This window comes from Delphinapterus leucas, chromosome 5 (genome assembly GCF_059928025.1).
Source record: "Delphinapterus leucas isolate spDelLeu-1000000601 "Yukka" chromosome 5, BTC_Dleu_Yukka2, whole genome shotgun sequence".
Classification (NCBI taxonomy): Eukaryota; Metazoa; Chordata; class Mammalia; order Artiodactyla; family Monodontidae; genus Delphinapterus; species Delphinapterus leucas.
This window is the reverse complement of record NC_143133.1, coordinates 99025103-99041765: the sequence shown is the minus strand read 5'-3', so window position 1 is coordinate 99041765 and position 16663 is coordinate 99025103. Positions and strand designations below refer to the sequence as shown.

The 16663-nt window shown below is 36.6% G+C and overlaps 1 protein-coding gene across 12 annotated transcripts in view; it reads left to right on the top strand.

Annotated features, from left to right (window-relative positions):
• The window catches only part of WDFY3 (WD repeat and FYVE domain containing 3), a 259871-nt gene that overhangs the window by 83752 nt on the left and 159456 nt on the right, over positions 1-16663 (top strand). For all 12 annotated transcript variants that reach the window (XM_089912207.1, XM_089912206.1, XM_089912205.1 and 9 more), the window contains 2 exons: positions 2514-2724; positions 13785-13908. In XM_089912207.1, the coding sequence (XP_089768333.1) occupies positions 2545-2724; positions 13785-13908 (304 nt within the window). In that variant the 5' untranslated portion in view covers positions 2514-2544. The remainder of the gene's footprint in view (positions 1-2513; positions 2725-13784; positions 13909-16663) is intronic.

Genomic DNA, 16663 nt, shown 5'->3' with positions numbered 1-16663 from the left:
GAGGAATCTGAATTTTTTTACCCATTACTGGGATTATCTGAGTAATCGAGAAATACCAGTAAATCCATTTAGCTGATTGATATATTGGGTTGGCCAAAAAGTTCGTTCAGGTTTTTCCATACCGTCTTACAGAAAAACCCGAACGAACTTTTTGGCGAACCCCATATATCCCTTTGTATCTGACAAATATAAAATAATGGTGGTACGATAGCTTGATTTACATCTAGCGAATGTCTTTGTGTGATTATGTGTGTGTGTTTACTGATAATTGATTAGTGTACCTTCAGAAAAGTCAAACAGATTTCTTTTGCATTCTAACTGCAACTTGATGCTAGCCAAATAAATATTCTAGAGTCACAGTTGCCAAAAATTTTGTAATTTAAAATAGGCACATGAATATAAGTAAGCAGGAAGGGCTGAACCAGTAGGTGGGAGTCCTGGATTCTCATTCAGTTCTTTTTCATTGTGAGATTTTGAGCGAATTGTTCTTGTCTTGAGGCCTCACAAAAAGGTAGAATTAATCCCCTCCTCAGTCCCCTTGCTTAAGTTGGAATGAGGACCAAAGGGAATGGTCTGAAAGTGCTTTGACGCTCTATAAATAAGGATTGATGCTTGGCTTTTTAATGACATAGACACCTTTGAAAGCTGGAGATCTCTTTAAAATGTTTTTTGAAGTGTTAGGGGATCATGAATCCTGTAAATCCTATCCACACGCTTTAGATTATGAACTGAAGCTACGGGTTAAGGAAAAAGAGCAGATCTATGTATAATCTAAAGTGTTAGCTAATTTATGCAAGGTTTATAGTTAACTTCAAATTTTATATTTGTTCTGGGGGTTTCCAGGACGAAAAATACCAGCATATAGTAGGCTGTTTGAATGTATTTGTTGAAATCTTTATAATTTGTACTTGGGGAACTTAACACATTTTTCCGAGAATGAAATATGTTGAACAAGTTTGAACCGGACTTTCACTTGTCATTTTGTAGTTCAGAGGGTCTCCTTGGCCCTGTGCCTGTGGTCTGAGCACTCTTCCCCACTACTGGACATCTTAGCAGTATTGAGTGCTCTTTGCACAGAGGTCCCTTGGCACAGAGGTCCCTTGGCGCAGACCAGCCTTTGGCAGGGTGTTTTCCTGCTTCTCACCTGTGATGAGTCGCAGGTGGCCTCCTGTTGTAGTCAAGCTAGAATGCATAAACATGCGCCCGCAGGCAAACACGGAATCCACTCAAAATTCTCAAGGGCAAGCATATTTAAGATGCTAGTTCTTCTTAATTGTTTAAAAAAATCAATAGATGTTTAGTAAATAAACGTCTAGCTTTGCAGTGGTCTCTCATTTCTTAAGAAATGCCATGCTGGCTTATGTGGCAAAATTAAAAATTAATCTTCAGATTATTCCTGCTTTTCTACAGGTTAGAAAGCAAAATTGCCTTTTACTCAAGTTCAGTATATCCACAGTGTCCTCCCAGCCTTCCTGGTTCTTTTTGTAAGATATCCTGTTTTTGTGTCTGAAATTAGCTAATTGCTGGCAGGCACAGTTCATGGTGGTTGAAAAGGGCTGATGATGCTTTCTGAAAGCTTAGCGTTATTGATTCTGGTGTATGTTCTAACCCAGTGATTGGTTTACTTATTTCTTAACTGCAGTTCTAGCCAGGGATACATACATTTTACATTGTGATTCAATACACATGAATACACCCTTACCTAAAGTAAGTTTCATGAAATAATAATTACCCTTACTACATGTATTCCAATATCTTCTATTTCATTAAAAATATTTTTATTGAGGTATAGTTGATTTACAATATTATATTTTACTTCTTTTTTTAATTGCTTGTCATGATCTATTAAATGAATTAACATGACCTGCCAAAGGGTTTCAAACTGTAGTTTGAAAAAACAGTCTTAAGTTATATGACAATTTTCACTTTTTTCTTATGATTTATAATATATTTGAGGGTATCATTTCATTTAATTTGCACTTTTCAAACTACAAGTCTTCAATGAGGACTATCCCAAGTGTAATCCTTCATCTACAAAAAAAGTTAAATAATTAAAAACAGAAAACTTTGTGGGGATTTTTGTTTTTTTCACTTGTTTGGATGTTTTGAAGTGAGGATGAATTTTCTGTTCTTTTATTCTTTTTCCATATAGTCAACTATTAAGCAACATATTAATTATAAGATTTATGATCCCTTTATTTGTTGAACTTTGTTATGACTAACTTGGAAATGTTTGTTGCTCGTCCAGCAACAATTAATTTTTTACATTTAATGTTTTACATTTTATACAAATTGTGGCAAAGCCGGTAAGGAACACTGAGTGGCATAATTTGTAACTTGTCATTTAGGGAGATTTATCAAAATTAGCTTTGCCTCTCTACCTTTTCTGTTCAAAAAAGTAGAAAAAATATTTTAGGCAGAATTTTTTTGTTTTTCTGGCTTTTAATGAGCTCCATGCATGCTTGACCTGGTCAAGACAATGACATTTTGACCGTATGAACATCTTCCTACAGAATTAGAAGTGTTTATCACCAACCAGCCAAGATGAATATGGTGAAGAGGATCATGGGGCGGCCGAGGCAGGAGGAGTGCAGCCCGCAAGACAACGCCTTAGGACTGATGCACCTCCGCCGACTCTTCACGGAGTTGTGCCATCCTCCCCGGCACATGACTCAGAAGGAACAAGAAGAGAAACTGTACATGATGCTGCCAGTGTTTAACAGGGTGAGTCCAGGTTGCCAAGCACATGCCTTTTGTGATGGGGTGGTACTGCAGGAGTCTTGAGGTTATAATAAGTCACAGATGGGAAAAAAAAAATGATAGAATGAATGAATTTTTAAGAAGCCTGATTCCTTCCTTTCAATTTGCTATAAGGTGATTTGATGTGAGATCTGGTCAGAATGAACTCCTCTTAGTTCTAGCAGATAAAAGGAAGATTGCGAGCATTTTGTAAAATGTTCCTCTAACGGTTGATACTTGGAAGAGGGATAGGTTGTAAATTACCACTTATGTTATTTCCATTACCTTTTGAAGTGATGATTTATGGCATCAAATGGTGCAGTCGCCCAAGTCCTTTTTACACTTTGAAGAATCATCTCAGTTTATTTTGTTGTTTGGTGGATTTTCTGTAAAAGAACTTGTAAGAGGATAGTTATAGGCTCTAGAGAGTCAAAATAGAGCTAATGTTTTAATGTATTTTGTCAAGTTGATCACCTGTAGCAATCTTAGTGGGGATTTTTAAAATTTATATCAAAAATGTATATGTACATAGTTTAAAAAGTCAAGTACTTCCACAGGCTTATAGGGCCCTGCTGCTCTCCACTGCTAATTGTTGCTGCCACTTTTAGCTATTTCAGCTTTTACATAACAAACAATACTTTTACTGTTGTCATGATTGTTCAGTTTTAATTGACTTCTTACTGAGAAATAGGAGAATTAGCTTTTTTTTTAAACTCCGCATCCCTCCAAAGCATGCACACACATACATTCACTCATACATGCTACCCTCCTCTTGTCCTTTCCATACAATAATGCCATTTGTTTAAATAAGATTCAGTGCTTACAGTCTACTGACCCTGCTGTAAATATTATTCATAGATGAACCTTATAGCAAACCACCACTATTTTGCCACTCGTATAGAACTTGTTTTCCCCAGACTTTGTAACATAACTGTCTCAATTTCTGTCTTTCCTCATGTCTCTTTCTTTTTCTCCCCCATCTCTCTTTTTCTCTCCTTAGACCTATCTCTGTCCTTCCCCTATCTTTCTCTCCTTCCCTTCCTGTTTCTGTCTCTTTCTCCCCATCTCTGCCTGTCTTTTCCTGTGTCTCTCTTCCCCATCTCTCTCTCCTCTCTCTGTTCCCCTCTCTTGGTCTCTGTCTCTCCCCCCCCCCCCGTCCCCCCAGTTCTCTTTCCTTCTTTCTCCCCTCCCATGTCTTTCTCTTTCCCCTGCATCTGTGACTCATTGTCTCCCTCCCAAAGTCTCACTTGATCTCTTTATTGTTTGTTCTCTGTGTCTGTTAGTCTTTCTGTCTGAAATTTTTTCTAGGTTCTTCTTCTCAATATTTTGAAATTTTATTGAGGCTTCATGATGAACCTTCTTAATCTGCAAACTTGTACTTTTTAATTCTGGGAAAATATTTTGAAATATTTCTTTGTTAATATTCTTCCCCTTTTCTGCAGCTCTGTCAATCAAATATTAACTCTTTTGGATTAACCTTATGCTGTCATATTTTTAACGTCCTTGAATTCTTCTTTATTAATTTAAAATTCTGTAATATCTCCTCATCCCTCTGAAAATATTAAAGCTTTTTCAGATTTTCTTATGCTTCTTTCATTGTTATTTGCTCCAGATTACTGTTTTTTCTTTGCTTATATTATTTTCTTTCATATTAGTCTCCAGATGTCTGGTGATAATTGTCTATACACTGATATTTAGGAATGAGGTATTGAAACACTAATTGGAAAGTACGTGTGCAGAGGTTAGACTTTTCCAGTGGTAAGATGATCTGGCTGGATAAAATGCGGAGATTCGTTAACCTAGGATATGTTGATATTCCAGGAAGGAGTGTTTTCCAGCCTCCTGCCTGGAGCATATATACTTGCTAGTGTTTTCTTAAAGCTAAGTTGAGGAACAAGACTGATGTTTCATATTCAGTAGATTGACTTTCACTTAATCTCCAGTTTGCACCTATCAGTGTTCTTGGTTGTTCCTCTCTAAGGGTTAGACCTCCAGGTGTGTACTACACTTGAGAGGAGCAGTCACCTTCAGTTTCTGGGCTGTTAAATAAGAATATCTACCTTGTGGGGTTGGTATGAAGATTAAGTAAGATAATGTACTTAAAGCACTTAACAAATGCTTGTCCTAGGGAACTTGTGTCTATTATTGTTACTGTTGTTATGGCATTAAAAATAAAGACATTACAAGGTGAAGCAAAGATTATAAACTATTTATGCTGAAATAATTTCATATTGAATATATGCTGAAATACATCTAGTTTATGTGTTACACCAAGCCAAAGGCTAATTAGACAACAGAGAGGAGGGATAGACTCTACATATTCTATGTTTATTTGTTTGCTTATCTCTTCATTTATTCTGTTATTGTGCATTACTGATTCATTCAGTAAATATGTGTCAAACAAATCGACATTGTGCTATACATTGGAGTTCTGAGATAAGATAGTCCAGTTTTATAAATCAGAAGTGTCATGAGGAAGATAAACATGTATTTCTGTTGGAGAAGAGATAAACACATAAACAGATAATGGAATAACAAAGAAATGTAGTATTAGAGACACAGCAGAGTATTATGGCACACCTGAGAAGAAAGTCATCGGAAAGTCTGTGGGGATCAGGGAAGGGGCATCTCCCTTGAGAATGTGATGTGATTCTTGAGTCCTTAAAAGATATGCATTAGCCAGCTTGGAACTAACTGGGGTAAATTAACCAAGAAGGTAATTAGAGTAAGAAGTTAAAGCATGAATCAAGGTAAAGGCTACAAACATTTTGATGTGTGCTAGCATCTATAAGTGGTCCAAGAAGTTGACATTATGTCGAGGAAGGGTACTGTTAAGTTTGATAGGCACATCATGACAGGTTTTATATCATATTAAGTGCTAATACTTTTTCTTCGAGGTGTGCAGAGCCAATGAAGTATTCTAAGCAATAGAATAAGAAAGGAGAAGGGACCAAAGCAAGGCTGTCTCTTAGGTTTCTCATTTGGGAAACTGGGTGGATATTTTTCCTAGTAGCTGAGCAGGAGAGGTCTAGGGGACAGATTCAGTTTGGGGCATTGAGTCCAAACTGTTGATATTTGTGAACTTCCCAGGTTCCTCCAAGTGGAGGTATTCAGTAGGCAATTAGAAAGCTCAGGTGAGGGACTGTGGGGACTACTGCAGAGATGTGGTAGTTGGAACCCTGGAAGGGTATAAGACATTACTCGTGCCTCCTACTGCCCCATGAGTAGTATGCTAAGGATGAACCATGGAGAATATGAATGTTTAGTGAAAGAAGGGGAACCCATAAAGGATACAGAGCAGGAATGGGTCAGTAGCAGTACAAAAAGAATCAGGAGAGGCTGGTTATGGAACTCAAGAGATAAAAGTGGCAAGAAGGAGGAGAGCAGTCAACACCATCCTGTACATTAGAGAGACCCAGTAAGATGGAGACTGAAAAATGTACATGAGATTTGCCAGTTTGAAAGTTACTAGAATGGCAGCATGAGAAAGCAGTGAGTTGAGCAGTGAATGGGAGGTGAATTTGGCAATAGGGGGTTTGTGTTTGTATATTTCTGGTGTTTTACTTTGTTTTTAAAAATGGGAGAGATCCAGGCATGCTCATGAAGAGAAGGAAAGAAACCAGCAGAGGGGGAAATTGGAAATTTTTAAGACAGTGAAATTGAGCATAGAGTCAAATTACAGGTGGGTGAGTGAGCCTTGAACAAGAGACACCGCACGCTGCAGGAGAGCATGTCTTGTTGGGTGTGAGCACAGATTTGTAGTGAAAGTAGTGGACAGTTGAATAAGATCTTGCTTGATGACCTCAGTTTCTTATAGTTATCAACAGAAGATGTGGTCTGTTAAGAGTCTGGAGTAAGTAGGTCGAGTAGGAGACTTTAGGGAATGGTGATGGTTTGGAATATTAATGAAAGGGAATCAAGAAGGATAGTTGAAAGGGACAATAAAAGGCTTAAAGAGTTTTGAGGGCTCAGTGAAGGTTGGAGATAGTAAATTTGTACTGGATCTTATCCATGCAGGCATGTGTGATTTTTCTCATTCAGTTACAAAGCAGCGTGTGTGTAGAAGTAGAAAAGACAGATAGATGCGTTATATTGGGACTGAGGTTTTGCTGGGCTGGTAAAGCAAGAAGGGCAGGAGTAGAGGGACAGAGCATAGTTAGAGAGACTAATTCACATATCACTCGTGGAATTGGGTGGGATACCATAGGAACAGAGCAGAGGATGTTCATTTTTTAATCTATGAGATAAAAGGCTGAGAGTGAGGGAGGGGAGGGGATGATAGAGTAGGAATATGAGGAGAGGTAGGGAAAGGTTTAAGACAGCTGTTTTGAAATTGGGAGAGAATTGATTATGGATAAGCTATTTTTTCAAGCCCTGTTGAGGTAACAGTCATTAATTTTTATTGCAACCAGTCCTAGGAAGTTGGTTGTTTTTTATTTTAATGTTTTTGTTTTATTTCAATGTCACAATGTACTATTAGCTATTAAGTAGTTTGAGATAATTTCCTTGTCTCAGATTCATAAACACTGACAAGGTGATGATAATGTTAAGAGTAGTTAGGACAATTGTTATTCTCAGCTATTAATATAGATTAATAACTAATATCCTGCATATGTGTCCCATGTATTTCATCAGTTAAACTTCCACAGTCAATTCAAGTGAGTCTTAGACTAGGAGACTCAAACAAATACTTGAGGTTTGGGGGGTTGTTTTTTTTAGAAGATTTAAGTTGCTTTAGTGATTATTCTCTATTGCTTAGACTGTCTTAGTTCTGTTGTGTTCTGTGTTGCCATGAGTCTCTATTCTTTCAAGTCAGAAGTTTTTAGTTGGCTGATTAAAAGCATATACATATGCATTGCCTAAACCTCTAATACAATGAGTGATTTAAATATCATAAAGGTTCATTCAACTTTTTTTTTTCTGTTTTACTGTGCTTCACTTTATTGCAGTTTTTACAAATTAAAGGTTTGTGGCAACCCTGCATTGTCAGATGATGGTTAGCGTTTTTTTTTAATTAATTTTTTTATTGAAGTATAGCTGATTTACAATGTTGTGTTAGTTTCAGGTATACAGCAAAGTGATTCAGTTACATATATGTATTTTTATACATATATACATATATTTATTCTTTTTCAGGTTCTTTTTATCAACTTTTAACTAATGAAAAGAAAGTTATTTCTGTACTATTGTGACCAATTTAAACAATATATAAATTATATTCATTGGCCTATCAACAAACTAAAATTATCCTTAAATAAGACATCACATCCATTAAATTTTGATATAGATAACCATATTTATTTAATGTTTGACAATTTATACTTGAACGTTCTCCACTAGTAAGAAATAGCTTAGATGAATGAATAGCTCAGTATGGCTCCAGACATCCTGCCACGATTGCCAAAAATGAACTGTACTGTTGATTTTTGAGACTTTGTTTGATTCATGCCAAATGGCAAATAAACCATATTACAGTTAGACATGGATATCCATCTACAGAATCGTTTTTAAAGTGTGCTCCATACTGTTATTTCAGTGTGTGATTTTGGCCTTTAAGAGACACGAGGTTGAGAAATGGCATGTGTTAAGCCCCTTTTTCTGGGCCAGGACTCATGCTGGGTTCTTCAGCTGCCTCCTGTGCTCTTCATCACAGTCCTGCAAGGGCACTGGTGGTATCCTCCTTCTCACCAATTCTCTCAAACTGAAAGATTATGGTGAGGTCTGAGAATAGCTGGATAATATTTAATCAGCATTCTTAAAAATAATTAACCTTTAGTCCCAAGAACAAAAGATTACAGAAAAAAATACTTCATTTAAACATATTAAAAAATGAATAGCATTTTAGTCATCTAAAAGTTAACTGCCATTGTTAATTACCTTGGTGTATGTTATCATACTAAATTGTGTATGTTAAAATATAATCTTTACTAACTGGATCTTCTTTTAGAGACTCCTCTTGTTTTTGAATTTGCTTCTAATTTATATTCAAGAAACATCTAAGTTAAATCCAATGTCTCTTTTTTTTTTTTTTGCGGTATGCAGGCCTCTCACTGTTGTGGCCTCTCCCGTTGCGGAGCACAGGCTCCGGACGCGCAGGCTCAGCGGCCATGGCTCACGGGCCCAGCAGCTCCGCGGCATGTGGGATTTTCCCAGACCGGGGCACAAACCCGTGTCCCCTGCATCGGCAGGCCGACTCCCAACCACTGCGTCACCAGGGAAGCCCCCAATGTCTCTTTTTTTATCCCTCACAAGCAACCTTTACTTTTTAAATTGTTAGCTTTAGAGGAAGGATACTCAAGTTCAGAACCAAATGCGAGATAGATCAAGAGTCAGACAAATGAACTATTTGCATATATGAGGCTTATGTTTACAAATATACAGCTTTGTTACTTATTGCATAGTACCAATATTGGAGAATGGAGCTTAGGTCTGTGCAACAAAGGACTTCCTAGTTTCACCCTTGATATGGTTAAGCTTACTTACCCAGTCATTGGCAAAAGTGGGCAAGCCACACTCAGAGCAGATGAGAATACATGTTCTCTTGAGGCAGGCGTACCCTAGAAGGAGAGAGAGGGACTGAGATACACCTTCTCATTTTCTTCTCCTGCAAGTTCGTGGTCCTTAGGAACAAGAAGACTAAGTGTTAATGTAATGATTTATATTAATTGGTAAATGCAATTACATCTTCACTGTCAATTTTCAAAATCTGTTAGATATATCAAATTATTCATATACTCTGTAACTTAATTTTAGATATTACATATATTTAGGGGGAAAAAGACACCATTTTAGAAAACTTTGTAAAAATTCCTACCTCTCTCTTACTAATATTTAATAAAATTTTACTGAATAGCTTCATTTGGTAACAAATATATATTGAGCCGCTGCTTCCTGCATGCCATTATACAACACCATTCATTTGTTCCCCCTGAGTATACCAAAAATATTTTAGTTGAGGAGCAGCCAGGAAATTTTCTGAAATTTATTTAGGTGGATATTTAAAATGACCCTTCTAAAAACAAGTTGAGCTGTGCTAATTCCCTCGCAAGGTGAACACTGTGCAAAGGTATAGTGATAGGGTTCCTGCAAAGTTTAATTCAGGCAGTATATTACTGGGTGACTAAGAGCATAGCTTGGAATCAGACAGACCTAGTTTTGAATTCTGTCTCCACCACCTCCTGGCATCTACCTTCTCTAACCCTTAATTTCTTTTTCTGAAAAATGGGAGTAATGTGTAGGATTTCATGAGATTCGAATGACATTACATGTCAAGTATTTGAATAGTGCTAGGCACACTGTAAAGGCTCATTATATGATAATTGTTGTTATTTTCATTAAGTTTGCTAAAAGGCTTTTTGTTCCTCAGCACTGTTTTTTTCATCTGGGTAATGAATGTCACATGTCTATTATAGAATCATCCCTCTGAGTTGAGTGTATTAACCGACCAGTTCTCTTGCTCAACTCTCCCCTTTAACAGATGAGGGAACTAAGAACCAGAAAATTTTGACCAGAGTCCCTGTGGGTGGGAAGGTAAATCCCAGCTCTGTGCTCCATCCTCTGTGGTGCACATTTACATGCATGATTGAAGCACTATTTCCCACTATTTGTGGAAGGTGGTGAATACATACCTAATATTTTTAGATTTAATTGTTGAAGTCAGTCACCAAAAAATCTCTTTTCTTTACTGCCTTACACATTCAGTATTATCTAAAATGCCAGATACATGTTTTAGTCCCTGTACTTCTCCAGCCTTTTCTTGCTGCATTTCCCCTCTCATTGGAAACACTCCAGCTTCACCCACGCCTTTTGATCTCTCAAGCTCCCAATCTCTTGCCCACGGTCTTAGCACAGTTCTTCTCACTGCCCAGAACCCTCATTCCTTGGCTGTTTGAATTGTGACCTTTTTTCATTATTCAGTATCATCCTTCTGGGTCAGTGTCATCTCAGAGAGCGTTTCTGATAACCTTTTCTCACTCCAGGCATTCCCTTTCAATTACCCTGTTTACTTCCTTTATAATGCATCACTATCCAACATAATTTTCATTTTTAAAATAGCTTAACTTTTGCCTCCCGTGCTAAAATGTACATTCCGTGAAAACTGGAATTATATTTGCTTTATTTGCCTTTGTATTCACAGTTCTTTACTTTTGTATTCAAGGTTCCAAATATTGCCTGGCATATATAGTAGACCAGTAAATATTTATGAGTGAATAAATGAAAGAGTGAATCAATCAGTAGTGTTGGATCACTAGATTAAAGATTGTTTACGTTAAAGAAGCAGTAGTTCATTTCAGGTTAGCAAGTAGGACGTGGTCCTTTTTCTGTAACATTTGGCTTGGTCAATTCAAGCAACACAGCTTTTGAAAAAAAATTCCTTATGAAAATAAAGCTGTAAATATCAGGATTTGTATGAAAAGTTAGTTGCATTTTTAACAGTGTATTTTCCACCCAGCATGAAGACTGCTTGAATAACCATATGTTTATGCTAAGAAAAGAGCTATTTATTTTTTGAAGTTGTCTTACTCTTAGGATAACATAGTGCTTAATAATTCTTAGGAGCAAAATATACATCAGTATATTCTGAATAATAGGAATACTTATCTACTTTAAATCAGTTTGTCAAAAGGCTTAATAATTGCCTGAGCAAAATATACAATTGCTTTGTAAACACCTTCATTAGGCAGTTACATACTCATTTCTGGGTGGAAGTAGAATGGCTATTCAAGCATGTGTCCTTCCTCACTAGAAACCAAATGGTGTAGATATTTTATTTGATAAAGATAGTTGATGGTTTATTTTAAAAGATGCACTTTGAGTTGCAATATGTTATTTTTATATGGACCAAATAATTAAAAAAGGAGGAAAGAAAGGAATGAATAAACTTTGTCATAATCAACTGTGAACTTCAAGCGAGGTTGATTTTAGTAACCAAATTGCTTTGGTTTGATATTAATGTAGTCTTACAGGGCTGTGCTTACTGGGCATACTTTTTAAGTCTGTGAGATAAATTTGGTCAAGAAATTGGCCATTCTTTTCATTTTTCTAAGACACAGAAATTATTTAATAAAAACTTCAAGAGAGAGTGACGGGTAGAATCTCTCCTCCTTGAAAGTATGCTCAAATTTAAAATTGAGGCTTCTCAATTTCTAATCTATCTCCAATTTGTTTATTAAAAACTATGGTATTTAGCAGGCGACATAGGTTAACTGTAAGCACATAACATTTATCAAAATCTCAGCAGAAAAACAATTCATTGAGGAGTTCCTGAAAAGAACAGTTTGTTTGTTCTTTGAGATAATTTAAAATTGTGTGTCAAGTTAAAGAACAGACTACCTGGCTAAAAGTATAACCTGTAGAACTGATTTATCATTTGTTTGGTACTTTCAGCTCAATTTGAGGGTGATTGTAAGAAACATGGTGTCTATTGTAAGAATGTAAGAAACATTACTATTACAAGGATATTATAAGTTGTATCCTTTTAATAGGATCCTTGGAAGAAAATCTTTACATTATGGTATGAAGAATAGAGGTACTTCGTTAAATATATGTTTTCCTTACCTAAGGACATTGAGAACCATGTAATTCATGAGGTTTTCTCTCCTGTATGTTTGAGCCAAAATTCATGACTAAATATGGCAAATATAGACTTTTTTTCCCCAGTCTACCTCCCTAGCCTTGGTTTTATTATTTGATTGGTTTTGTTCTTACTTTTTGTTTATATTCTCATATTATAATTTGTGTCCTTGCATGCTACCTAAACATTTTCTAGAATTTGGTTGTGGGAGCAGGCAGCATACAAACAAACAGCCATATTCAGGGAACATCCCTGTAAAAGGCAGGGTGCTAGCTTGGCAAGGAACACAATGACGGGTAAGATACGTTTCCTCCCTTTGCAGTGACATTTGAACAGATAATAAGAATACAAAATATTGTTTAGTTAATATTACAGTAGAGGGCTATCATAATAGTTTTAGGAGACACAGAATTCTCTTTTAGCTATAAAGAACATTTTTAAAAAATATATTTATTTGGTTGCGCTGGGTCTTAGTTGCAGCAGGTGGGCTCCTTAGTTGCGGCTCACCGGCTCCTTAGTTGTGGCAGGCAGACTCCTTAATTGCGGCTTGCTGGCTCCTTAGTTGCCCCATGTGAACTCTTAGTTGCGGCATGTATGTGGGATCTAGTTCCCTGACCAGGGATCGAGCCCAGGCCACCTGCATTGGGAGCATGGAGTCTTATCCACTGTGCCACCAGGGATGTCCCACTATAAAAAACATTTTTTAAAACAATATTCCAGGATGCATCCAGTTATATAGCTATTATAATACTATTTCTTTTCCTATGACAGTCTGTCCAGGTTTTATTTTTTTCATTCTCTTTGCTGAACCTATGCCAGTTTTAGAATGATTTATTCTAAAGTTCATCTAGTGTAGATTTTTGTAAAGACAAGTGTATTTCATGACCCTCTCATTCATTTTTATTCTAGTCTTTTCATTAACAGTCTTGTTTTGGGAATTATTATGGTTAGAATTCAGAAATTCTGAGGTATAAGATGAGTTTAGTAAATTCTGTATTCAGCCCAGGACTTAGCATTAGATAAGTCCCTGCTTTTACCATTATATTTTCTAAATATAAACTTTAGAAGTTTATATTTTTTATAACTTTATATTTATTTATAAATATAAAGTTTATATTTATTTATAAACTTTAGAAGTTTATATTTATTTTCTAAATATAAACTTTAGAAAATATATTTACATTATATTTTCTAAAGTTTATTAGTAAGATTGATTTAAATTTTATAGATAACTGGTCTTTGGCTTTTAGATTTTGTTTATTTAATTATTCATTCAACAAATTATTTTACATGTATAAGAAAATGTGGTTAGATGGCATTTATTGAAAGAGATATGTTTTAAACTTATTCAGATCGAAGTAACTATGCAAGCATACTTTCCTTGATTTTCAAGTCATATCACACTTTGAAAAGCACATAATGAAAGAAAGAAGTTGACAATGCTGTATTAAAATTGTTTTTCTCATCACAGGTTTTTGGAAATGCTCCGCCAAATACAATGACAGAAAAATTTTCTGATCTTCTGCAGTTCACAACACAAGTCTCACGACTGATGGTGACAGAAATTCGAAGGAGAGCATCAAACAAATCCACAGGTATTTTTACAGAAACCAGCAAAAACTAATTTATTTGAATGGACAGTTTGGTAAAAGTGTTGTCGAAATCTAACAAAAAATTGACCTGATTTTAAGCCCATGGATTTCAGTACCAGTCCCCATTCCCATTCTTACTGTCATATTCTTACTGTCAGCACCTTTTACTCTCAAGTGGAGTAGTTCTACCCAAGGCTACTTTCCTTGGACCACTACCACCCCTGACCTAACCCTTTTAACAGCACTCTGTTTCCTTCTGAACAAAATCCAAATTCCTAGCATGACATTCAACACAAACTCAGGACCTGGAAATACATATGTATACCCACCATTTTTGCATACCCTTTTTTATTTCTTGTTTCCTTTTTCTGTATTTCAACCAAATCATGAGTTACTTATAGTCCCAGACATTTCTGTGCTCTTTTTTCTATCCTTGTGATGCTTCATTCAGGAAGGAGCATCTCCCCCCATCTTAGTACATCTAAATCTTCTCAGCTTGGATTAAGTCACACTTCCTAGATAGAATGTTTCTTGATTTCCTTAATCAAAGGAAAAGTTTTCTCTTCTTAACTACTCAGCTTCACGAGTGGTGTTTATATATGTATCTTTATCTTTCTGTTAGACCATAAACTATTTATTAGTCTTTGTATAACCTACAGTCTTTAACCACAGTGCTTTACACAGTAGGCCTTTTATAAATGCTGCCTGAATAACTTCTTATTCATAATTAGGTAATTTTAAACTTCATAAAGTATCATTCCATTTAATCAAGATTAAAATAAGATTTTTTGATTTTAATTACCATTACTCATTTTCTAAATTAGCAATATGTTTGAAGGATTTTATCTTAATTTTTATCTTGTTGCTTTGGTTTTTAGTGGTTGTTTGAGTGATAGCTTTCCTACTGAAGCATTAGACCAAGAAATCAATAATTTAAGTTTTGTTTCTAGTGTCTCTTTGAAAAATCACTTATCGTTTCCACCCATTGAATTATTATCTTTCCAATTGTAACGATAATGCCTTTGTTATATAATACTATTTTTTTTTTTTTTTTGCGGTACGTGCGCCTCTCACTGTTGTGGCCTCTCCCGTTGCGGAGCACAGGCTCCAGACACGCAGGCTCAGCGGCCATGGCTCACGGGCCCAGCCGCTCCGCGGCATGTGGGATTTTCCCGGACCCGGGCACGAACCTGTGTCCCCTGCATCGGCAGGCAGACTCTCAACCCCTGCGCCACCAGGGAAGCCCTATAATCCTATTTTTTAATTTAGTTTTTACTTTTAGTTTTAAAAGTATATAGGTGCATGGTTTTAAGGGTCAAATAGTTTATAGGTTTATTAAAAACAGTATCTCCCTTCCATCATCCCGGTTCATCCTCATTTTGCACTCCTAAGATACACTGACTTTTTACGTCTCTTAACTTTTTTTGGTATTTGCCTCTGTGTCTCTAACTAATGTGCTTATACTGTGTGCCCTTGATTTTTCATATTTAGATACCATCTCCAGGCTTACCACAAGAGAAGTGAGACTTTTAAGCTCACCACTATCCCACAGATTCTCACTTCTATATCCCCATATCATTCTATCATAATTTTATTAGATCAGTATTCATTACATTATTGTGACTGAAAACATTATACAAAGGTGAGCCATATGATATACTCTGATTACTCTTTCTTTCTTGAAAACTTCTCTACCTCTATCAATCAGAGTTAATAATTGCCTTATTTTAAAAAAACTAGTTTTCTACATTTTCATTATGCATTCTTCCCCTACTCCTGTTTTTCTGAATTTCCCCCAATATCACTGAAGACATCAGATATTCTGTCAGTTTCATCTTCTTGCAAATAGCTCTTCCAGAACCTTCTGGTCTGCTTTAATCTGTAGTAGTTGCTCTCTAGGCCAGCTGGACAGCTGTCACTTTTTCATCTTCACTCAGTTCATCCTGGGATGTTTTTCCACCTCTTTGGGATAGAGTCTCTGTTTCCAAAATCTCATGTCATCTTTTTTCTCAAATTAACCTCCTCATTTTTGGTAAAATATTTTTTCCAGCAGCCTCCTGAAAAAGGATGCAGGGCAGTTATTATTTTGGTTTTTGGATTTTGTATTTGTTTTTAGAAATCTGTGAGTGAGGGCTTCCCTGGTGGCGCAGTGGTTGAGAGTCCATCTGCCGATGCAGGGGACATGGGTTCGTGCCCCGGGCCGGGAAGATCCCACATGCCGCGGAGCGGCTGGGTCTGTGAGCCATGGCCACTGAGCCTGCGCATCTGGAGCCTGTGCTCCGCAACGGGAGAGGCCACAACAGTGAGAGGCCTGCGTATCACCAAAAAAAATAATAATAATCTGTGAGTGAAAATTCCTTTGACTCTTGCTATATAAAATGAGTTCCTTCCCCTTAACCATGGAAGGTGACAAGCTTTCAGGTACGGGGCTTAGAACAAACTTTATCACATCATACAGGATGGCTTTATTGCAGAAAGGGGAACTTGTAGAACCAGGCTTCAACAAGAGAAAAGAAGGCACAGATCCATCACCCTCGTTATCTCACAGAAGTGTGCTTGGGATATTCCCCACCCAGAGCATGAATGCAATCATAATGGTGAAGAAACACCGTTTGTGATCTAAGCTGTTTGAGTACTGAATCTGAGTTCTTATTGGATGTTTCTAGGAGTTGTTTGAGAATGCTAGCTGTTTAGTTCCAGGAGACTTGGGGGCTCAGGGGAAGCTACAGGCCCTCCCACAGGGAGTGGAAGCTACGAG